General features: G+C 49.1%; 2 protein-coding genes across 14 annotated transcripts in view; one reads left to right on the plus strand and one right to left on the minus strand.

Moving 5' to 3' along the window:
• The window catches only part of HECTD1 (HECT domain E3 ubiquitin protein ligase 1), a 559,621-nt gene extending 539,190 nt beyond the window's left edge, over nucleotides 1–20,431 (minus strand). For all 13 annotated transcript variants that reach the window (XM_085627391.1, XM_085627395.1, XM_085627387.1 and 10 more), the window contains exons 1-2: nucleotides 20,293–20,431; nucleotides 5,421–5,674 (exon numbers count right to left, since the gene is read on the minus strand). In XM_085627391.1, the coding sequence (XP_085483517.1) occupies nucleotides 5,421–5,560 (140 nt within the window). In that variant the 5' untranslated portion in view covers nucleotides 5,561–5,674; nucleotides 20,293–20,431. The remainder of the gene's footprint in view (nucleotides 1–5,420; nucleotides 5,675–20,292) is intronic.
• Nucleotides 20,432–21,134: 703 nt separating this feature from the next.
• LOC146799725 (zinc-regulated GTPase metalloprotein activator 1A-like) lies at nucleotides 21,135–23,444 on the plus strand. The gene has a single exon (XM_085627401.1). The coding sequence runs from the start codon at nucleotides 21,460–21,462 to the stop codon at nucleotides 22,567–22,569; it is 1,110 nt and encodes a 369-aa protein (XP_085483527.1). The 5' UTR covers nucleotides 21,135–21,459; the 3' UTR covers nucleotides 22,570–23,444.
• The last annotated feature ends 549 nt before the right edge of the window (nucleotides 23,445–23,993 follow it).

Raw genomic sequence — 23,993 nt, forward strand, 5'->3', positions numbered from 1 at the left:
GCTGTTCAGGTATGCTGGTCCGGTGTCGTGGAGGGCCTCGTGTGCGTGGGTGACAATCTTGAAGGTGATTCTAGCCTTGATGGGGAGCCAGTGGAGTGTGCGCAGGTACTGGGAGATGTGGCAGTGTCTTGGCAGGTTGAGGATCAGTCTTTGGCAGCGTTCTGGAGGTTTTGTAGCTTGTGGGTGAGGTTTTTGTTTATTCCGGCGTAGAGTGTGTTGCAGTAATCAAGTCTGCTGGTGATGAGTGCGTGAGTGACAGTCTTTCTGTGCTCGAGGGGGATCCATTTGAAGGTCTTACGTAGGAGGAGGAGGGTGTGGAAGCAGGAGGATGCAACAGAGTTGATCTGGCGGTCCATTTTGAGCTCGGAGTCCAGGGTGATTCCAAGGTTGCGTGCGTGCGTGGTCCGTGGGGGTGGGTGGGCTTCCGAGGGCGGGGGGGCTACCAGGTGTCATTCCAGGCGTCGGGGTTTAGGCCCATGATGAATACTTCTGTTTTGTCGGTGTGGAGTTGTAGGGAGCTGCTTTTCATCCATTTGGCGACGGCTTCCATGCCTTCTTGAAAGTTGTGTCTGGCGGTGTTGGGTTTGTTGGATAAGGAGAGGATGAGTTGGGTGTCGTCTGACACAATGTTGAGTCCTTAGGTTCCGACGATGGGGGCGAGCGGAGCCATGTAGACATTGAAGAGCGTGGGGCTGAAGGAGGACCCCTGGGGGACTCAGCAGATGGTTGGTGTAGGGTCCAAAAGGAAAGGGGGGGGGGGGGGGGGAGTCTGATCCGCTGCGTGCTGCTGGAGGAAGCAGTGGATCCAGTCGAGGGTCAAGCCCAGATTCCTGCGTCGTGGAGTCTGCGTATTAGGGTGCGGTGAGAGACTGTTTTGAACGCCACTGAGAGGTGAAGGAGGATGAGGGCTACTGTTTCTCCTCTGTCCAGTAGGGAGCAGATGTCATCTGTTGCGGCAAGGAGGGCGGTTTCTGTGCTGAGGTTTTTTCTGAAGCCGGATTGGGAGGAGTCGAGGATGTTGTGCTCTTCGATGAAGGTGGCGAGTTGGCGGTTGATGGCTTTCTGGATGACTGGGAACAGGAGCAGGGAGATGGGTCTGTAGTTCTTGAGGTCGGTGGGGTCCGCAGAGGGCTTCTTCAGGAGAGGGTTGATCTCGGCGTGTTTCCAGTCATCGGGGAATGAGGTGTTCGTCAGGGAGCGGTTGATGGTGTGGCGGAGCATGGGGGCAATGGTGTCGGCAGCTCTGTTGAAGATGTGGTGTGGGCAGGGGTCCGTGGGGGCCCCGGAGTGGATTGACTTCATTGTCTTCAGTGTCTCTTCGGTGGGGAGGGCTGTCCAGTTGTCAATCGTTGGCTTCAGGGTGTCGTGGGTGGCTGGTGAAGGTTCAGTGTGTTGGTTGTCTTCGTCGAAGTTGTCGTAGATGTTTTTGATTTTGTGGTGGAAGAAGGTGCTGAGTTTTTTGCAGAGGTCTTGTGAGGGAGGGATGTCAGTAGACTCGCTGGTGGGTTGGGCGAACTCCTTGATGCTGAAGAGTTCTTTGCTGTTGTGCGCGTGTGTGGAGATTCTGTCTTCAATCGCTTTTTTTCTCGTTTTTCTGATGAGTTGGTGGTGGGCGTTGGTGGCGACTCTGAAGTTGTTGTGGGCCTCTGTGTATCTGGAGTTCCTCCAGACCTTTTCAAGGCGGCGGCACGTGCGTCTGGACTCTCGAAGTTCGGTGTTAAACCATCTGGCTTTCTTGGCTTCAGTGGTGTTGTTTTTCTTGAGGGGGCTATGGTGTTGGCGCTGTCTGAGATCCATCTGTGCAGGGTTCGGGCTGCGGTGTTGCGGTCGTCGTCTTCCGCAATGGTTGTGGTGGAGCTGCTGAGTGAGGCTGTGAGCTGGTCGTCAGTGATTTTGGTCCAGTTTCTTCGTGGGAGCAGGTGCTGGTGCCTTTGGATGGTGGGTGTTCTGAAGGTTGAAATGGACGCATCGGTGGTCTGTCCATGGGAGTTCGGTGGTGTGGCTGAAAGTGATGGAGTTTCCTGTTGTGAAGTGGGGGTCGAGGGTGTGTCCTGCTGTGTGCGTGCATGGGTTCGGTCACAATCTGGCGGAGTCCAATGTTGTGGAGGTTGTCCAGGAGGGATGTGGTGTTGGGGTCCAGTTGGTTGTCAAGGTGGAAGTTGAGGTTTCCCAGCAGGGTGTAGTCGGTGGATGCGATGGCATGCGGGGAGATGATGTCTGTGATGGAGTTGGCGAATGGCCCATGGGGTCGGTAGATGAGGGTTCCCCGGAGGATGGTGGTAGGGCTGGCCAATATCTTGAAGTGAAGGTGTTCCATCAGGTCTGTGGGCTCGTCAGGGGGCATGCTCAGGCGGAGGGTGGATTTGTGGACGATGGCGATTTCTTCTCCCGGGCGGGTGGGGTGGTCCTTCCTGGAGGTCTTGTATCCTTGGGGAATGGCGATGGCGATCCTGAGGTGGTGGTGGTCCAGTTTTGGTGAAGAATGCTACGTTTGGGGTAGTGCTGTCTGGGAGGTCCCAGATTTCGGTGGCGTGTTTGTGGAGTGATCGGACATTGAGGAGGATGCATTGCAGGGTCTTCAGTTCGGGTGTGTTCTTGCGGGCGGGTTGAGCAGTGTCAGGGTTCCTGGCGGTGCTGTAGGTGTGCCGGCAGCGGTGATAGCTGAAAGGGTCCGTGGTTGTAGGCTGGTGATGCTAGCTTGCAGTTGTTGCGGCCTGGGTTGAGTGCGTGGAGTACTGCTGGGTCGTAGCGTTGGTGGTTCGGAGATCCAGGGTTCCAGGCACTGGTCGCGGTTGGGTCGGGTCGCGGACTGGCACAGACGTGCTTGCCTTTGGCTCTCTTTCAACCGCCATTAAGTAGGGGTCGGGGAGGGCTGGATAGTTGGGAGGCGAGAGCGTGGAAGGGAACTGGAACGGGCTGGTCGCGCTTGGGGGAGGGTGGCCGGGGGGGCAGCAGCGGTGGGAAAAACAGGGGAAAGGACGCCAAAAGAGCAAGGAAAAGTAAAATAAAGAGAAAAAGTGCAAAATGAATTAAGGGTGAAATGGAGCAGAAAGCAGAGAAAAAATGAAGAAAAGCCCGAAGGGTGAAGAAGATAGAGGGTGACACGGAGCAGAAGGAGAGGATGAAGGGGGCAGAAGGAGAGGATGAAGGGGGCAGAAAGCAGAAAAAGGAGGGCCTCGAACACCAGGACTACGGGAGTGCAGGGGCTCACAGAGGACCTCACTTAATGGTGGAGCTGTGAGGGTGGGAGAGCAGTTTCACTGACAGTGAGTCAGTGGTCTTGCTAAGGTATCCATTATTATTTTTATCAAAGGCTGTCTCCTAAGAGACAGATACTAAAGTTTTAGAAAAAGGCAATAAATGCAGCATACAAATTGCGACCTTTGGACACAGGTTGGAGAGAACGCTCTCCAAGTCAACCCGCAACAATAAGCCACTCTGGCTTGCATCAAGATTTAAATTTTATGGACAGCTGCTCCTCATTAAACATATCCCAATGGCGTGTGACTGCCAGATTTGAAGCTATTTGAAGCCAACACTCTGGTTCTCTGCAGCTAGCCAGTCAAAGCAACACAAAATGAGCTACACCACAAACAAAGATGAGATCTCACTCAGTTTCAAAAGTGCTAGAGGCATGAGTATTGTGCAATGACACAAGACTCACAACACAGTTTACAGGCCGAACCTTTGAAAATAAAAAATATGCTCTTCATGGCAAAAACACAGACTCAAGACAACAGAGCGAGTCATAGTGTAATTCAGATCGTTCATGTTAAACAATAAGAGAACACTGCCACTGATGGGTGCTGTTTACAGTTTGCACAATCTACAATAGAAAGATTAGGAAAAAATAAAATAATCCAAGAGCAGAGCAATTCCTTGTGTTACACAGCAGAAGTAGCCAGCAGCTTACACAAAGCATATAAACAAGAATCAGTGTGATCGACAACAATATACAGATCTTACAGGTTCAAGCATCAGTGCGATCCACCACAATACAGATCTTACATGTTCAAGCATCAGTGCGATCCACCACAATACAAAGATCTTACAGGTTCAAGCATCAGTGCGATCCACCACAATACACAGATCTTACAGGTTCAAGCATCAGTGCGATCCACCACAATACACAGATCTTACAGGTTCAAGCATCAGAACAATCCACCACAATACACAGATCTGAAAGTTTCAAGCATCAGCGTGATCCACCACAATACACAGATCTGACAGGTTCAAGCATCAGTGTGATTCCACCACAATACACAGATCTGACAGGGCCAGGGATCAGAGGAGCGATCCACCACAATACGCAGCTCTTACAGGGCCAAGCATCAGAACGATCCACCACAATACACAGATCTTACAGGTTCAAGCACCAAAGCGATCCACCACACTACCACAACACACAGATCTTACAGGGCAAGCATCAGAATGATCCAACAAAATACACAGATCTTAAAGGTTTAAGAATCAGTGTGATCCATATGCAGATCTTACAGGTTCAAGCATCAGTGGAGCAATCCACCACAATACACAGATTTTACAAGTTCAAGTATCAGAGGAGTGATCCACCACAATACACAAACCTTACAGGCTCAAGCATCAGAGCGATAAAAAAGTATCCCATCGTTTCACCACAAAACACAGATCTTACAGGTTCTAGAATTAAAGAGACCAGAATTCACAGATCGTACAGGTTTAAGCATCTGAGCGATCCACCACAATACATACATCTTACAGGTTCAAGCATTTAGAGCGATCCACCAGACTACACAGCCACTACAGGTTCAAGCATCAGAGAGATCTTTCAGGTTAAACACATCTTATATGTTCAAATATCAGCGCTATCTACTGGATTGCACTGACTGCGGGGACTATTTCTGTCTATGCTGCCAGGGTGGGGAACAACATCTCAGAGACCATCAGAAATGCCCCAACACTCACACAATTTAGCAAGACCTGAAGACCCCTCAGGGAAATCTACATCGCCACAAGATCAGAACTGCCGCTCATGAATAGTATGCCTCTTTTTAAGTTACTTTGCATCATACCGCTCCAATGTTCAGGGCTCAAATGATATCCAGCTGGGATTGTGCTCTAAAAATATCCATATACTAATAGGTCACTTCATGTTATACAGTTCTTACAAGTGGTGTTTTCAAGCAGCAAAGATTAACTTTGGTTATACATCTCTTACACATTTAGAAGGCAGTTCTACCTGGCAGGTTCTATACAGTTTATATGTTCAGACTGCACTGCTGTCCATCACGGTACAGATTTCATAGGCTAGTTCCAAACACAGCAGAGTAGATCATTCAGTAGGACACCTGCGCCTCAGATCATGGCAGGACAATCCCTTACATCACAAAATGCGTGAGCATCAGTTTCACAACAATAAAGAACAGGTATGGGGAACTCACGTTTCAAAACAGCGGTCCACGTTGTCTGACATCAGCAGCAGCATACACAGCTGCTCCAGGGCAATCAGCTGCATGTCCCGCTCGTCCCCCTGCCCCATCTGGAGCCATTCCAACAGCGTATCCGGGTCCACGTCTGCCATGGCCCCCGCTGAACAAGATCAGGTGCAGCACCAGAAATCCATAAATGGTTCCAAGTGAACAGCCAGTGATGGGAGTCAAACGATGGTCCTCTTAGGATCTCCTACAGTCTTTGCCTGGAGGAAGTAAACAGGAAGGATCAGTGAACTCAATACAACGAAGGGCTACTCTAATACTCTGCAGCGCAAAGTACCTCTGTATTTATCCATTCACACGTGAATCCATCCTCCTGGGTATCAGAATCCGGGAGAAACCTGGCCGCCTTCGTGACTCGGCCCCCCCCCCCCCTCTGCAAGTGTAAAGCTGCTTACGGTTGTGCTAAGCAGGAGAGCAGACAGGACTTCCTTTAACTCACTGAACCACAGGTCTGCCAAATGTGTAGAGGTAAACACAAAGAGACTGAAAAAACCTGTCTAGCAGGTAAGTCATCCAGTGCTGCATGCTTGGCCCTAATGAACATCTGCCTTTGTGGCATACCCGCGAGGAATCTACTCGCTATGGAAATCCAGGTTTGATCAGGCCGAGCTACTTTAGGGCCTACTGGCCCGCTCTGGCGAGCTGATGAAGGACGTGTGTTCTGTGATCTCAGAAAATGAATGAGCAATAAAGATGGCTTTCAAACTTGCTTTTATCTCGTCACATTTGTTCTGAATTGAGAGAAGTCAAATGTCGGCTTATGTTTTACAATGTGCAGTCAGAGAAAGAGACGGAAACAATAAGCAGCAAAGTTTTGTAAAGTTAACTGCCGAACAATCGTGCTGCACAAAGCGTGAACGGAAGGCTGTGTGGTGTCATGTTTTTCTGATACACTATTTTAGTAGTTATAAAAAGCACTTTTTTTGTAATTCTGTGTGGAGTTTTTAATAAGATGAAAACAAATTAGAACACTTTACTTAGTGATATGCAAATGATGAACTTTTTTTCGGAAACCCAGTTTCTACATATTGTTTTTCCCCCAAAAAAATATGAATAATGTATCAGCAATTTACAATATGAGCCAACATAATTCACTTAGTGTGAAAAGAAAATGCTGGTTTAAAGGAGTAAACCACAAATAAAGCAACAAGGACAAACTACCCTCAATAGACATTAGATGACTTTGTGGCAGCGTTCACTGGTCAGTCCCGGGATTGAGTAGTGTGACATGGACGTACCATAGTTTTGTCATCATGGGTTGAGGGAGGTACACCAGTGTTGGAAAGTCAGTCTGGGGCTTCAGAGTTGGGGGTTATCATGCTTGTCAGTGGCCAGGGTGGGGTTTGCATCCATCCAGTGTTTTGCCCTCTATCTCCTCTGTGTGCTTTTGCTCCTATGGTTAGGAGATCTGCCTCTCTGTGTGAGCATGTGATCTCTGACTACTAATGGTGGTGTGCGCTTCGGGGTGGACGCAACTTGTTTTTCGCTTCAATGTTGGCGAGTTAGGTCTCCCAGCATTTGCTGCCAGTCCTAGAGTTCCCCTCATCCAGATCAACTTAAGGGTATTTGCTTCTGCACATGCGCTTGTCAGTAGTGTGGCTGCCATCGCTGGGGGCATGGGCGCCTTCCACAACATCACTATCTGCCTTTTATACAGGACAAAAGCGAGATAGATGAACTTGTGAAGGTGTTTGTCTCTCTTGGCTTGGAGGCAAAGCCCTAGTAGGCAGGAATCGGGGGTCAGGGTGTGTTCAGCGAGTTCAGCTACTATATTATTGACCTCATGCCAGACCGTTTGTAGCATTAGGCACTCCCACACCATGTGAGAGAATCCAACGTCCAATAGCTTGCACCTAGGACACTCAGGGGTCAGGGCTGGGAACATGTGCTTAATGCGCTGCGTGGACAGGTAGGAGTGATGCACATAATTAAATTGTGTGAAGCAGAATCTCTCATCTGCTGAAACGCCTTGGACAATAACGGTTGTGGAAGGATGTCATTCCATTTAGCCTGCGCCCCCTTGGTATAGATGGTGGTTTGATATTAAGGGATGTGTATAATGTGGTGATAGAGTGGCATGTGGTTCAACAGGTCAGGAGTGCGTGTAACGTAGGGGATAGAGGTGGTTCTGCTTCCCCTGCGCTACATGTGGCTTACAATATATGTTGTATGGCATGAAATGTCAGAAAATGGCCTGCTTCTATACCATAAGTATTCATGTATTGGAATGACATGAGGGTACCTTCATGGTAAAGATCCCACAGTTGGTAGACTTCCGCATTACCAAGGTCGTATCGTCGGGGCAGGCACCATATCATTATGGCTGGAAAGTATGGAATGTGAGGACTTTTGTCATGCAAATTCAGAGCTAACACACGAGTCACAGGCATCTGGCGTGTTCCCCATTGTGGACGACTGTCCGGGTCGGTCAACCACGTGTAGATACTCGTACTTCTTAGGATCCTGCAGATTGCTACCTTTTCGGGACATGCAGTCGCCAGTAACCACCCCATTGGCCATTATAGCTGTGCCACCGTATAATACATCACAAAATTGGGTGCTCAGAGTCAACCCTCGGTTGAGGGGGTCATTGGAGGGTGGTAAGAGCCACCCGCTGCCAGCCTTCACCCCATAAGAGGTCCAACAGGAGGTCATGAAGTTCACCTGGCCAATCGGGGAGAGGGGTAGTGATCGCCAAAAGGGTTGATCCTTACAAATGGACCCCGTTCCTCTGCTGGATGTCCTTTTCCGAGTGGTATATCTGGACACCCAGGTATTTAAAATTTGTCATAGCACCACCAGAGTCGGAATCGCACTGGGGCAGCCCTGTTTAGTTCAGGGATTGATGTCAGAGGGAATAGGCATGAGTTTGGCCGGTTCGCCTTAAGCCCTGAAATAATACATCCAACAAAAGCATCAGACCTGATACAGAGGCCCCCAACTCCAATAGGAAAATGAGGGCATCGTCCGCATACAGCAAATTGATGTGGTGTGCACCCAGATCCCCCACTAGTGCGCACGCTGTCGCAGATGGCAGGCCAGCGGTTCCCGTCCATTGCTACGGCAAAGATCAGCAGAGAGAGAAAAAAACCCTGCCTGGTGCCCCTCTGGATTGTGAAGCTGTCTGGTATCAACTGGCCTGTCCAGACTCTCACTGTCGAGCTCTTGTACAGTGTGTGAATACAGCCTAAGCAGCCTGGACCGACCCGCATGTATTTAAGGGTCAGCAGTAGTTAGTCCCAACTCAGGGTGTTGAATGCCTTTTCGATATTCGGTGACACTCCCACCCGGCTGTGGGCTTCAGGGGTGGGTGGGTGTCCTGTACAAGGCGTAATAAGCGTTGGATGTTTTTCGTGCCCAAGAGTGCGGATTATGGGGAGCAGTCAGCTCGCTAGTACCCAGCCTAAGATTTTAAAATCTGGGTTTAGGAGCTGCAGATACTGCCAGATCTCCTTTTTAAGCTGCAGACACTGCCAGAGCTCCTTTTTAAGCTGCAGACACTGCCAGAGCTCCTTTTTAAGCTGCAGACACTGCCAGAGCTCCTTTTTAAGCTGCAGATACTGCCAGAGCTCCTTTTTAAGCTGCAGATACTGCCAGAGCACCTTTATACGCTGCAGATACTGCCAGAGTGCCTTTATACGCTGACGACACTGCCAGAGCTACTTTATAAGCTGCACACACTGCCAGAGCTCCATTATAAGCGGCAGATACCATCAGAGTTTCTGTAGAATCCTCTCGAAGCCACAGATAGTGAGTGCAAGCTTTTCTGCCTAAACTCAGCCTTGGAGTTAAAGTATAAACATCCCCAAGCACCAATAGTGCCAGAGCTCCAGCACACACCTCACTCCATTAGCCTCAGAAGGTAACCAGACTCTTTAAAATCCCTGCACGCCAAAGAAGGTGCCAAAGCTCAATAAGTGTCAGACAGTATCAGAATACACGCATAAATCAGGGTCTGTGACAATGCATGCCAGAGGGCCGGTAAGAACCTCTCTAAGCCCCTGTTAGTGGTACAGTACCGGTGCACGCCGCCTTAGTAGTAAAACATCTGTGTGAGCCCACTTCAATCTCTCGCTACCTCAGAGGAGCATAGTTCCACTAACTCATGCCACTGTCGGAGATCATTAGAGCGCCAACATAAATCCCTTCCAGTTAAAGTTTGAATCAGAATTCAGTATAAACCTCCCCAAGTCTCAGGTCCTGCCAGAACGCCTTCATAGGCCTACCTATGGTTTGAGCAGTGCAGAGCTCCAGTAGAACCCTCTCTATACCTCAGGTAGTGTCAGCGCTCTGGTATAATATAGACTAGGGATCTGATTTCAGCTTGAGTATATAAACATATAAGCCTTTTAGAGTTCCCTTTATAAGTCTCCATGGTCCTCAGATATCCTGTATAAACCTAAACAATGCTCAAGTACTGCAAAGTCCTGTATAGCCCTCCCTATGCCTCAGATAATGCGAGTGCTCAAGTATAAACCTCGGACAGTTGCAGATTTCCTGTATAAACCTTGGATAGTGGACTAGCTCCTGGATAAATATCCCAGTGTGTTGGCTAAAGCCAGAGCTCCTCACAACCCCTCGAAGGCTTAGGCAGTTCCAGAGCTCCAATACAAACCTCTACGAGATGCAGATAATTCCAGGGGTCACAGATCAACATTCACTGGCCTCACATAACGTTAGATAGCTTTATAAATCCCTAGAAGTCTCATATTTCCAGCATAAACCGATATTCTAGCCTCACAAAGTATCAGAATAATCAATCTTCCAGAACTGATGCCAGAGCTCGCTACAGACGTCTCTCCCAGAGTCGGAGTGGCAGAGCCCTGGGTACTCAACCTTCAAGGCTTATGGAGGACAATAACTTGTCAGACCAACAATCCAGAGTCAGATCAGGCACACAGAGAGACTCCTATCCATTTTGGAGGACCTAAACCCCACAGCAGACAAGAACAGAGTGGCCGCCCTATGGCGTCTGGACCAATCAGCTTCATTTAACACTGTCCACAACCACATGCTGCTACAAAAACGCCATCATATTTAATGCATGAAAATACTCTACAATGGATTTCCTCTGGTCTCAGGCAGACATTTGGTAGACTTACCCCCTTCACATCAGCCTCTCATACACAACACTGTGGCACCACTTAGGAGTCCATCATATCTCCTTTACTATTCAACATCTACCTCACCCCCTTTCCAGTCCTAATTAGATAATTCAACCTCACCTGCTACCACTATGAAGACAATGCGCATCTCATTCTCAAAATGGATAGACTGAAAGAAGTCTACACATCAAGACCTGATGGCTGCCTTCGCGCCATCGATGCATGGATGAGTAACCACCTAAAGCTCAACACTGCAAAGACAGATCACAATTTGTACACAATGGCAAGAACACCAGCCTACCGCTATATAGCTAACCGGACTCGGACCTTCCAACAACTCTAGAGGTAAGAAACCTAGGGGTAACCACAGATTTAGACCTAGTTGTGATACCACAAGTCAACGAGGTCGTCAACACCAGCTACTACTCAATGAAGACACTGACATCTTCCCATACCTTGGCTATCAACAAAAGCTACCAACTATCCTCTCACAAGTACACTCCAAGATCAACTATGCCAACAGCCTATACTGTAGTGCCCCGGTTTAGTCATCCACAAAATTCACCCAATCAAAAATGCTACTGTCAGACCTTTTCCAGCTTTCAGCCCAAAAAGTTTATGATGCCAGTTCAGCTAGCACTCCAGTGGCTAACTGTAGCTAGAGAAACAACGTTCAAGGCACTTGGCATTATTACAGAGCCTCCTAAGTAAAAGGACTGCTATACATACAAGTTAAATTCCTGCAGTACAAACAAAAAAGTACCCTGTTCTCCAGGCTTGCACAACGGATCGTCATTCAACCTTACTATAAGAAACCCATAGTAGGCACCACTGTCACAGCACAAGCCCATGAGATCTGCAAATCACTACAGTGCAAGATTTGAAGCATTCGGGAGCATGCAGGCTTCAGAAGAGAGCTGAAAACATAGCTATTTCTAAGATAACTACAGCATCCCATAACCCTGGGATGAAACCCAGAATAATAATCTCTCGGTCAAGTACAATTTACTGAGAGGAAAACAAAATACACACAGAACAGCACTAGTAACAAAACTTTCAATGTCCAGGTGTGCTAGGATGGGCTGACCAATGTCCAGCCTGTGTATTATCCAGTAATGTAAATTTATATGTCATCACTACAGTTACATAATACTCCATAAAATTCCATCTTTGAACCCGGGCTCTGAAACAATATCCCTATATCCATCAGGTCCACCCCAACGCTGCTCCAATTTTTTAAAAAAAGAGTTGAAGACTTGCCTCTTTAAAAGACACTATATTACAGTGCATTAACTGTGCACAACCCAGCTACCTCTATCACTTGTTGACTTTATGCTTGCCTGTGATCTAGCACAGAGCTCCGCTGCATTTGGTCTAGGTTCATGCTCTAGAAACAGAATATAAAAATACACACTCTCAAAAATTGGGCAGCCGTTTGTAGCTCAAGGAAACAGCATATCTCCCCCCTATATACATCTTGACCCATCAAAGGCCTCTGATTTAGTTAACCACGGTGACGACGCTCGACATCCTGTGGTTCTGGGCAAATCACTTAATATCCCCATGCCTAACAAAAATGAATGTGTTCTTCTGTAACAAAACTGGTGCTCATGTAAAGCGCTCTGATACCCCGGATATCCTCGGGTCTAGTTCGCAGTACATAAAACTCAAGAGAAAAGCACTGTGGTCCCCAACTTGCTATATAATAGGGTCACTGATTATGGGGGGGGGGGGAGGGGGGAGCGAGCCTATCCCAACAGATATTCCCACCATCTCTCCTTGCAACCTATGCCTTCAAGACCATAAACATCAAAATAAAAATCTTACGATGGGCTAGCCAGTGTAAACCAGCTTAGTGGGCTATGACCTTAAGAAATACCATAAAGGGAGTGAGTTGAAGAGCTGTTCAAAGCTGCCAGTTTACTAGAAACCTTAACATGTGCGTCTTTCTCTAACACTGCTAAGCACTGAGTCTCATAACACAATAACCACATCTTGGGGGTCATCACACAACATGGAAAAACTTCCCACATAGAATCAAAACAAAGACAACACCCTTCCAGAGGCAATCCAGCATGGCTCCAACAGCATGGAAATGTAGCCCCAATGAACCACCCACCCAAAATTAGAAGAGCAGCACCCTCCCTCACCTTGGGTATCATTGTATTTTCAGTTATGCATTTTTTTATTCTTTAAAGCCATTTTTACACACCTTTGTGGTGCCCACACACTATCGGCCGGGCTTAGAAAACAGTAATTAAATTAAAAAACAGATAGTGTAAAACCCTCTTTCAGCCTTGTACAGTGTGCAACTCGCGTACAGACTTCTCAGAACATGCCGCAGCATTGAAGCGTCAATGGTATTTCAGTCTCACAGACAGCTGCAGCTATAATATAAAACTCATTCCCAGCCCCAGTTGTTGCCAGAGGTTTACTGTAAAACTATTGCTAGACTTGCAAAACAGTAAAGCTAATATATAAACCTCTCACAGCCTCTGAGAAAAACTAAACATATGTAAATCTCTCTTTAAGCCACTGAGGGTACTGAAACTCTTGTATAAAATGTTCTACCAGATTAGATAAACCATTTTTACCCAGTGACGGTGGAAGAGATCCACAATAAACCTCTTCCTCACGCCTCTCCAAGTAGCTTGTGAGCTACAGGTAGAGCTCCAGCTACCTGTAAGGAGCTCTCCTGTGGGCTGGCCAGTGAACTACACTAGAAGCTTTTGCTTATTTGAATTAATAGGTCTATACCAAATTTGAAAAGCGTGCATTTCAAACGAAAATGTGTGATCTTTGGGGGGGAAACTGTTGAATTCCCAAAACATATTAAAGCTGACATTTGAGTGAAAAAAATCAATTACTGTTTGGGAGACTATTGCTAACGTTATTATCTGGGGGCCAGAGAATTGCAGCTATGGCTTTTATGTATTACCCATGTAGAGGTATTTCACATCGACAAAGCATTTTTTACATTGCTGCTGGCAGCCATGCCTGAAGCACAGAGGTGAACATTGCTAGTAATCTTACATATGGTGGCCACTAGTGCAATCTCGTCTGATATGGTTACTACTAAATCTCTAATAATATTAAGCGCTTCTTGTGTTCAAAGAAAATCCTCCTGACCTACTATCACTGAAAAGTAGGACCCCAGCTCTACCTTGACATGATATAGCATCAGGGTATGAATATTATTTTAAGACGGTGCCAGAACTGCAGTATAAATGTCTCTAGGCCTGTCAATACCAGGGTCCCGGTACAGACCTCCACACACCTAAAATAGTAACAGTGTCCCAGAATAAAAGGCTCTCCCAGCCTCAAGAGAGCAACAGAGCTACAGCGTAAATGTTCAAGTGATACCAGAGCTCCAGCGTAAACCTCTTCCGACACTCAGTATACACCTTTTGGCCTTAGACTATGACAGTGCCATAGCTAAAAACCTCCAAGCTTCAGACAATGCCATAAGCTCCAGTATAAACCTCTCTCAGGCTCTGCTTTTACCCCAGTCCCAGCATAAACTTCTCTAAGCCTCAGACTGTGATAAGGCACAAGTATACACCTCTTAGGTAATATCATAACTGCACAGTAAATAGATTTAAACGCTTGAAATGACAGCACAGCTCAAGTACAAGCCACTCTTACCCTCAGATAGTTCTCACCAAAAGCTGCATAATGCCCCAGCTCTAAGTACTGGGGACACCCTGACCCTGGGAGCAGCCTTAAGCGGACATTAAGAATAGGCATACGCTTGTATATTCAGCTAGTGATGTAAAGGCACGAAGGGAACAGGAGGGTACTACAGTTGCCAACAGGAATATCTAGGAATTACAGAGCAGTAAATACTGCTACCATGGGGCCTATGACAGCCCTCTACAGACTGTGAATAGAGCTCAGGGAGAGTGCCCAGGAACAAGCAATACTTGCTCTATTCTAAAAATAAAAAAAACAAGTTTAAGATGTGGAGAAAGACACAGGGGATTATTAAAATGATTGGAACTGAAGGCCTGGAAACATTATGTAACGAAGGTACCTCGAAAAAGAAAACTGTCTTCAAACAAATGTAGGCCTGGGACAGAAAATAGAAAGCACTGCCTGGAATTGCGTATAGGCGAAGAGCATCTGTGAATAGGCAGCTGGATCGCTTCCTGAACAAAGATCCTGGGCAGTATGGAACAAAGGGATCTGAGCGAGCAAGACCTGGCTGTACAGAAGAACAAACCCTTCCCTAAGCAGGGAGGGAAGGAGATTGGTAAAGCCCTGTTTGCCAGGGAATGCAGTGAGCACCATGCCAAGCAAAGAAGTAACCCCACCCAGTGCTGGGTCTCGTGGAGCAGGCGATGCCGGAGTAGCATAAGGGTTTTGTTGTATCAGAGGCGGGAGGATTGCATGCGACAGGCAAACATTATGGTAATAATATGTCAATTATTATAGCATCAAAACAGACCTCACAGGGGTGGCCATAGAGCTGTGATAACATGTAGAATGATGGTTGCTGTGGTGTCTTCATATGTGACAATGTGGGCTGTGGGCCCAGGAAGGCGGGGAAGGTATCAGGTGAGTCATTTGAAGTTATGGCATCTGGGAAAGCACTTAGGGTCTACAACCAACAGCGTTTGGGTTTATAGAAGCAAGAGGCACCGATGACTTATGGTAGTGGTACGAGAGCCGGAAGGGTGGCTGAGTTATCAAGGTTGTTATTGGATGGTTGTGGCACCATGAGTAGCAATGGGGAGATTCATCAAGGGGGGTGTTTTTAAGGGGAGGCTGTGGTAGTAGATAGGGTAGTGTGGCAGAGTGGTACTGGATAAAGAGCGGTACTGGATAGAGAGCGCTAGTCAGGGTGAATGGGTGACAAGAACGTTGCAGTATCTAGAAAAGGGAAAAGAAGTTTGTGGTGCCAGGGAACTGTGCACTGATATGTAGTAGTTAAAGTATAAGTTATGTTGCGGTATCTGGGTAGTGAGGGGTTACAGTACTAGTAAGAGATATGTATGAAGGGGGACACTGGCTGTGGAATGTGGACGGCAGGGTCAGTTATTGGATCAGGCAGGGCTCAGCTATTAGCTGGATGTTTTACTAGGAATGTATATGACCAGAAGTAGTGAGAAGCTATGGAAGGCGCAACCCTCTGCATCCCAGACTATTACAAGTAACTACACAAAAGAGGGTTAATCTAGGCTATTGTGCCCGGGTCCTAGTAAATCTCAAGAAAGTGAAGGATTTGCACCCATGTGAATTAGTGCAACCCTGGCTTCTCTTGGATATTTTTGTATGATCCTCACCCACAGGTACCACCTGTGGCATGCTTAATCACCAGATCCTCACCCACTACACCTAGAGTGAGTGGGCTCAACGCAGTTGGTAAGCGAAGCTCTTATTCTAAGAATGAGAGAATATCGGTGAAATGCCTTAAGGATCCTAGCTTCTTTTAATATAAAGGTCCTTTGTCAGAGTCAAAAACAGTGAGATGTTTTGTGGGTATGATGACCAAAAACATCAAAAGGTCGATATGTTTCAGTCTATAGTATGCCACCAAGGGTCAGTAGGCTTTCTTCAGGACCAAGAACTATATTAAATCCCTACGATTTGTGGTTGGTATTTCCAACTCTAGACTAGTTGAGTCAGAAAACCATGAAGCATGCAAGGCATGCAGGGAGCTGAATAGGTAAAAACGGAAGACTATGTCCCTTGACGAATGTGTGACTACAGGGATCGCCCACCCCCACTGCCTTATGAAGCTCAACTAAAATTTAGGACAGAGAGGGAAATTATGATCTGTATGCTGCATGTATGCCTCATGTTTGTCTGCTGGTTTGGGTCATCATTCCCACTAAACATCTCTGCCAAAGGATATTTATATTAAAAAGAGCTAGGATTCCAAAGGCAATTTTAATTCACTGATAATCCCTCTTTCGTAGAATAAGAGCTCAGCTTACAAACTGCATAGAGCCCACCCACTCACACTGTGTAGGGGTGAGGATCCGATGATTAAGCATGTCACAGGTGGTACCTGTGCAGGAGGATCCTACACAAATATCCAAGAGGTGCCAGGATCACACTAATTCACCTGAGGGCAGATCATTCACTGAGATCTACTAGGATCTCACAACCGATCTTTCGGTCTGAAGAGACCACGATAACATACCTTTTTGTATAGTTAATTAAGGGGATCCTAGGGCATGGAGGGGGATCAGTTGGAACATGTTGAAGAGGGGCCAAGAGGGAGCTCCTGGAACAGGGAGGTGCAAAGACTAAGCCCCATGGTGAGCAAGAGGGATCAAAAAGGAGTCTCTGCAATTTTTTGGGAGGGGGCCCTCTGACACTGAAAAGGAGGGGCCACGGGTAGCCTCTGGCACGTAGGGAGCTAAGAAGGGACATCTTGCATATGGCATGTTAAGGTCAGCAGAACACCACAAAAAATACAAGACAACTCAAATGTAGGGGAAACACAGAAGAGCCCTATTCTTTTGGGGCAAAACATGGATACCCTTTTAGAATCCATCAAGTCTCCAATCTAGCATTTAATGTATAAAGACAGCAACCCCCCACCCAGTGGCACACTTCATCATCGGCATGAGGAAATCATCAGTACGCAAGGGTCTCCCTTGGGAGATCATTACAAAGTGTGTTTGTGGAAGAGGTTCGTAAAATTGCAAACAGACCGAGTGGATAGTACAACTTGGCTGACAGGAGGAAGAATATGGTTACAAAGGCGCCCTCAACAGTTGGACCTGAGCAATACTAACATGCATAGAGAGAGGGTGAGTGAAGTTCTTTAATTTGATATTAAACCTCTGTGTCACATGAATAAAATAACTCCACAGGTTGGCATAACACAAAACCCGTTAGAAAAAAATAACCACATTTCTGTCCTCCATAAAGCCCTACACAGGTCAGGACGTGTCCCTAAAACAACCTTAAACTCCAGCCACTCATTGTCTAATGCCACTGTAAAGAAGGGGGAGAGGGGGGCATAAAGAAGAAACACTGTTCTTACATGTATTCTTGGACTGGTCAAATTGCCATGTCCGTAGTCAGGTAAGTGTCATCTAACGAAGCTGCCTACTCTAGTGCATCTCACTCAGATTGAGACCACCTCCATACGCCCAGAGCCAGACTGTGGGAGAGGGAGTCTCTGGCGTATTGTTGATCAGGGAAAGCCTGTCTCATGGAAGCCACAGAAACAAACCTCCGGCATGTTGACAGAAAACAAAGGGACCCTCTGGCATGTGGGGGGACAGAAGAGCTCTTGGGCGTTTAATGGCGAACAAGGGGAGGCTGTGTTGTGTGAGACAAAACGGAGAGAGCTTCTGACTTGTGAGAGTTAACGGAGAGAGCTACTGGTGTTGTAAGGGGGAAAACAGGAAGTTTCTGTTGTGTAAGGGGGAAAACCGGAAGTCTCTTGTGTAAGGGGGAAAACAGGAAGTCTCTGTTGTGTAAGGGGGGAAAACAGGAAGTCTCTGTTGTGTAAGGGGGGAAAACAGGAAGTCTCTGATGTGTAAGGGGGAAAAGAGATCCTCTGGGGCGCAAGAGATTCTCTGGGGCGCAAGAGATCCTCTGGGGCGCAAGAGATCCTCTGGGGCGCAAGAGGGAAAAGGAGAACCTCTGATGTGTAAGGGGGACAGGGGGAGCCTGTGATGAGTAAGGAGGGGACAGGGGGAGCCTGTGGTGTGTACGGCGTGGACAGGCCGAGCCTGTGAGGGGAGGACAGGCCGAGCCTATGAGGGGAGGACAGGGAGGGGCCTCTGCTTTGTGAGGGGTGGACAGGGAGGGGCCTCTGCTGTGTGAGGGGTGGACAGGGAGGGGCCTCTGCTGTGTGAGGGGTGGACAGGGAGGGGCCTCTGCTGTGTGAGGGGTGGACAGGGAGGGGCCTCTGCTGTGTGAGGGGTGGACAGGGAGGGGCCTCTGCTGTGTGAGGGGTGGACAGGGAGGGGCCTCTGCTGTGTGAGGGGTGGACAGGGAGGGGCCTCTGCTGTGTGAGGGGTGGACAGGGAGGGGCCTCTGCTGTGTGAGGGGTGGACAGGGAGGGGCCTCTGCTGTGTGAGGGGTGGACAGGGAGGGGCCTCTGCTGTGTGAGGGGTGGACAGGGAGGGGCCTCTGCTGTGTGAGGGGTGGACAGGGAGGGGCCTCTGCTGTGTGAGGGGTGGACAGGGGGGGCCTCTGCTGTGTGAGGGGTGGACAGGGGGGGCCTCTGCTGTGTGAGGGGTGGACAGGGGGGGCCTCTGCTGTGTGAGGGGTGGACGGGAGGGGGTGGTCAGGGGGGAGTCTCTGCTGTGTGAGGGGTGGACCGGGGGGGGAGAGTCTCTGCTGTTAGGGGTGGACGGGGGGGGGGGGGGGAGTCTCTGCTGTGTTAAGGGTGGGCAGGGGGAGCCTCTGCTGTGTTAAGGGTGGGCAGGGGGAGCCTCTGCTGTGTTAAGGGTGGGCAGGGGGAGCCTCTGCTGTGTAAGGGGTGGGCAGGGGGAGCCTCTGCTGTGTAAGGGGTGGGCAGGGGGAGCATCTGCTGTGTAAGGTGGAACGGGGGAGCCTCTGCTGTGTAAGGGGTGGACAGGGGGTCTGGTGTGTGAGGGGTGGACAGGGGGTCTGGTGTGTGAGGGGTGGACAGGGGGTCTGGTGTGTGAGGGGTGGACAGGGGAGCCTCTGCTGTGTAAGGTGGGACAGGGGGAGCCTCTTGTGTGTTAGGGGTGGACAGGGGGAGCCTCTTGTGTGTTAGGGGTGGACAGGGGGAGCCTCTTGTGTGTTAGGGGTGGACAGGGGGAGCCTCTTGTGTGCTAGGGGTGGACAGGGGGAGCCTCTTGTGTGCTAGGGGTGGACAGGGGGAGCCTCTTGTGTGCTAGGGGTGGACAGGGGGAGCATCTGCTCTGTTAGAGGACGACAGGGGGAGCCTCTGCTCTGTGGGGGGGGGGGGGGGAGGAGAGGGGGAGCCTCTGCTGTGTGAGGGGAGGACAGGGGGAGCCTCAGCTGTGTGAGGGGAGGACAGGGGGAGCCTCAGCTGTGTGAGGGGAGGACAGGGGGAGCCTCAGCTGTGTGAGGGGAGAACAGCTGGAGCCTCAGCTGGGTGGGGGTGGACAGGGGGAACCTCTGCTGGGTGAGGGGTGGACAGGGGGAACCTCTGCTGGGTGAGGGGTGGACAGGGGGAACCTCTGCTGTGTAAGGTGGGACAGGGGGAGCCTCGTGTGTGTTAGGGGTCGACAGGGGGAGCCTCGTGTGTGTTAGGGGTCGACAGGGGGAGCCTCTGTTATGGATGGACAGGGGGAGCCTCTGCTCTGTTAGGGGTGGACAGGGGGAGCCTGCTGTGTAAGGGGTGGACAGGGGGAACCTCTTGAGTGTAAGTGAGCAGAGAGTTTCAGATATGTACCGGTAGGCAGAGAGACTCTCTTGTGTGGGGGGGCACAGGCAGCCTCAGTCGTGAATGAGGAGCAGATACCTTCAGGCATGTGGGGTAGGGAGTCAGGCAGTACGGAGACGGCTCTAGTTTGGGGTTACCGGTGACTGGGGGCACAGAGAGCAGGCCTAGGGGCCGTAGTGCGGACTCCGTGGTCCTCTGCCCCCGCTCATGCCTCTCCTAAGCCCTTCCGCCCTGGGCTGCTTCTGTGCCCCCTCCCTCCCGTCGGTCAGTACTCTCTGGGCCCAGGCCGCCTCGGGATCCTTGCCGCCCACCCCTCCCTCCCCCGTCGCACCGGGCCGACGGGCAGCCCCCGGGTATCACTCACCGCCTAGGGGCCCGCGAGGACCAGGGGGCGACGGGACAGAGGCGCCGCAAAGCCGGACACGGGCAGCGCAGCGAGTCACAGGAACCCGAGTCACTGCCAGAGCCCGCCCCCAGCTCCTCGGGACGGCCAGAGGGGGCGCTGCAGGCCGCAGGAGCGCGCGAGAAGCGCGGCGGCGGGGAGGAGAAACAGAGCAATAACTTGCAGTACCGCGAGAGGCAGTGCGGGGGCGCTGCCCGCGTACGCGCGACGACTGGACGGACAAGAGGCACAGCTGCAGTACTGCCGCTGGCCGTGGGGTGGCGCTAGAAACCCGCCCCCGCGAGGAAGGAACGCAGCAAGAGGAATTTAGAACCAAAGAAACAACCTTCAGTTCCTGGGACGGCTGCGCTGGAGATAGTGACGACGGCCCGGGAAGGGACCATTATTGTGTCTCGGTCCCGCACGCGCCGTTTGTGCCACGACGGGGTGAGAGTCCCGTCTAATTAGACGCCGTCTGGGAGACTCCGACCCACACCGGGGAAGAGCGAGCTAAAACAAAATCAGAATTTTTATGTTTCATGGTCGTCCTTACGGTTCTACATGTAAAAGCCACAAGTGAACAAGAATCTCACAAACAAGGAGAATGAATCCGATGGTACGGAGTGCCAGAGTAGAGCACCCCGATAATCATTCGGGAGTCGTTAGGTCAGATCAACTTATAACGTATGCAGTACCAACACTTTCAAACAGGCGGCGCCAGAAACAGCCCGACCGCGTCGTAGCGTTGGACTAGAGGGCAAAGACTCAGCCCCGCATCCATAGTGCGTCACTTCCGTCCGCACGTGATTGGGCCAGGAGAGACTCGTTTGACATCTTGCGCAAAACCAGACGCAGACGTCAGAGCTCTCCCGGCAAGAGCGCGTGCACAAGTATAAAGACCAAGCGTCCAGTTTTAGTTCCAGTTAGAAGAAAGTCGCTAAGCAACGGCGCACCATCAAGTGACTGTGCGTCACGCCGTTCCCCTGTGCGTCATGCGTGTGATTACTTCCGGTCGAGGGTAGCAGGTGCTTGTGGTTCCGGGTGTGGCTAAAGTAAACACCAGACATAGTCTAGGGGGTCTGAGGGTAGTGTGGGCACCGGGTGCAAAGTCCAGGCCCCCCCCCCACCCCCCGCAGCAGCAGGTAGGAGATGGCCGACTCCACCACAGAGGACGAGGAGGACTGTCCAGAGCTTATCCCCATCCCCGAGCCGCCGCTTCAAGGCGCTAGGATTCCAGTCACCATTATAACGGGCTACCTGGGCGCGGGGAAGACCACGCTGCTGCAGCACATCCTGACGGAGCAGCACCACAAGCGCATCGCCGTGATCCTGAACGAGTTCGGCGAGGGCAGCGCGCTGGAGAAGGCGCTGGCCGTCAGCCAGGCCGGGGAGCTGTATGAGGAGTGGCTGGAGCTGCGCAACGGCTGCCTCTGCTGCTCCGTCAAAGACAGCGGCGTCAAGGCCATCGAGAACCTGATGCACAAGAAGGGCAGGTTCGACTACATCCTGCTGGAGACCACCGGGCTGGCCGACCCCGGCGCCGTGGCCTCCGTCTTCTGGGTGGACGCCGAGCTGGGCAGCGACCTCTACCTGGATGGCATCGTGTCTGTCGTGGACGCCAAGTATGGGCTGCAGCACCTGACCGAGGAGAAGGGCGAAGGCTTGATCAACGAGGCGGCCAGGCAGGTGGCCTTGGCCGACCTCCTCATCATCAATAAAACAGACCTGGTGCTGCAGGAAGAGTTGGACTCGTTGAAAGCCGCTGTCAGGTCAATCAACGGATGTGTCAAACTCCTGGAGACGCAGAGGTCGAGGGTAGACCTCTCAGATGTACTAGATCTACATTCATTTGACAAGTTATCAAGCACAAGTTTACAGGAAAAACTACGGCTGGTGGAGACAACTCGTCCGCACTTAGACCTGAGCATTGTCACAGTCACGTTTGAGGTTCCAGGAAGCATCAGTGAAGAACACCTCAATATATTTATTCAGAACCTCCTGTGGGAAAAGACCGCGAGAGATAGGACGGGTAACCCCATGGAAGTCATAAGATTAAAAGGGTTAGTGTCTTTGAAGGACAAGATGCAGCAAGTAATAGTCCAAGGTGTACACGAGCTTTACGACCTCGAGGAGACATTGGTGAACTGGGAGAAGGATGATGAAAGAACAAATAGATTGGTCTTCATAGGTAGAAATTTGGATAAGGACATCCTTAAGCACCTCTTTGCCAGTTCAGTGTCTGAAGAAAAAAACAGTTGATGTACACGGATAAAGTTAAGTTTGAGTTTACTGTAAATATCTACATTGCCCCCAGGCTGTAACTAGAACGTTGTAAAATATTGCCAATAAAGGCAAATATGTTTCTCCAGTAGTGGTTGTTTCAATAAAGACGTCCATATTTTGCAGTCTTTCATCCAATTACATCACAAGTGATGTACAAGTATTACAATTAAACTCGTTGTAGGGAGTGATAACTTAACGGGATGTAACATGAAGTTCTATATGTAAGGTTAGGTAAGAAAGTAAAATCCAGACTATTGTCACTAAAGTAGACAACCCGTCTTAAATCTCACTACATAAAAATTACTCCACTTGTCTTGATTTTAATTAAGTATATTGTGTTCTAGTTATTAAAATCTCAGTAAAGTACTTCATAAAGATTAATGGAATACTTTAGTTTAAGTTTCAGAAACGGTTACACTTCAGAAACGTTACAGGTGTCTCGACACATGATAATGTGTAGCTCATGGTATAGGGAAGTAAGGCTATTTAAGAGGTAATCAGTCTTGGGTGTGCAGTAGAAATCTTTGACTCACCATCTAGGGATTTTAAGTAGGGTAACTTTCTCCTCAGGAAACAATTATGCAAACACCGGCCTCGAAAAATCATTAAAATATTACTTGAATAATCTACATGACGTAACATATTTAATCCGTAAACTGGTCTTCAAATTGTGTGATACTAGGCAAATATTTTATTTTACAGAGCTGCCTTTTTCTTCATTATCACAAGAGCACCTTGAAATATGTCATTTCTGCATTCCTGCTCTATAAAAAATCTTTTGTTTGATTTCATAGACTAAACGTTTGCTCCATATATAATAAAAATCTTGCTCACATGTATGGTACACTTGACCCCAGACTTGACTCTTGTTCACTAACAGAATTACCGTCAAGGCGGGGGCAAAAACGTTTCTCAGTTCATGTGTAAAAACTCACTTTTGATACATGTAATACAAAAACATGATGTGGTATTGCACTGTCATTTACTGACAGCACATTTTGTATTGAAATGATCACACACTTTTGCACTAACATGCAATTTTACTGCTAAAACTGTATAGTGTTTCTAGGAAGCTGGCTCTGTATATGGTATGCCCACTAGGTGGTTATACCATGCACAGAGTTCAGGGGTCCCGAAAAGTGTGTACACTCAATGTAATGTGGGCTCAATGTAAAACCCAAATTGCTCTATTAGTGGTAGTGTTGGTGAGCAGCCTTAGGCCTAACACAGAGGAGTGTAAGACATTTATTGACCAATAATGGACACATGATTCAAGAATGAGTTCCACGCCAATTTTGGAAAAATATACTTTGTATTTTATTTTAGGACCAAGATCGTGGCAATAAGGGAAGTATGTTCTAAAATAAAAATACTTATAACTTTGAAAAATCGAATTGGAC

Source organism: Triturus cristatus, chromosome 9 (assembly GCF_964204655.1).
Source record: "Triturus cristatus chromosome 9, aTriCri1.1, whole genome shotgun sequence".
Taxonomy (NCBI): Eukaryota; Metazoa; Chordata; class Amphibia; order Caudata; family Salamandridae; genus Triturus; species Triturus cristatus.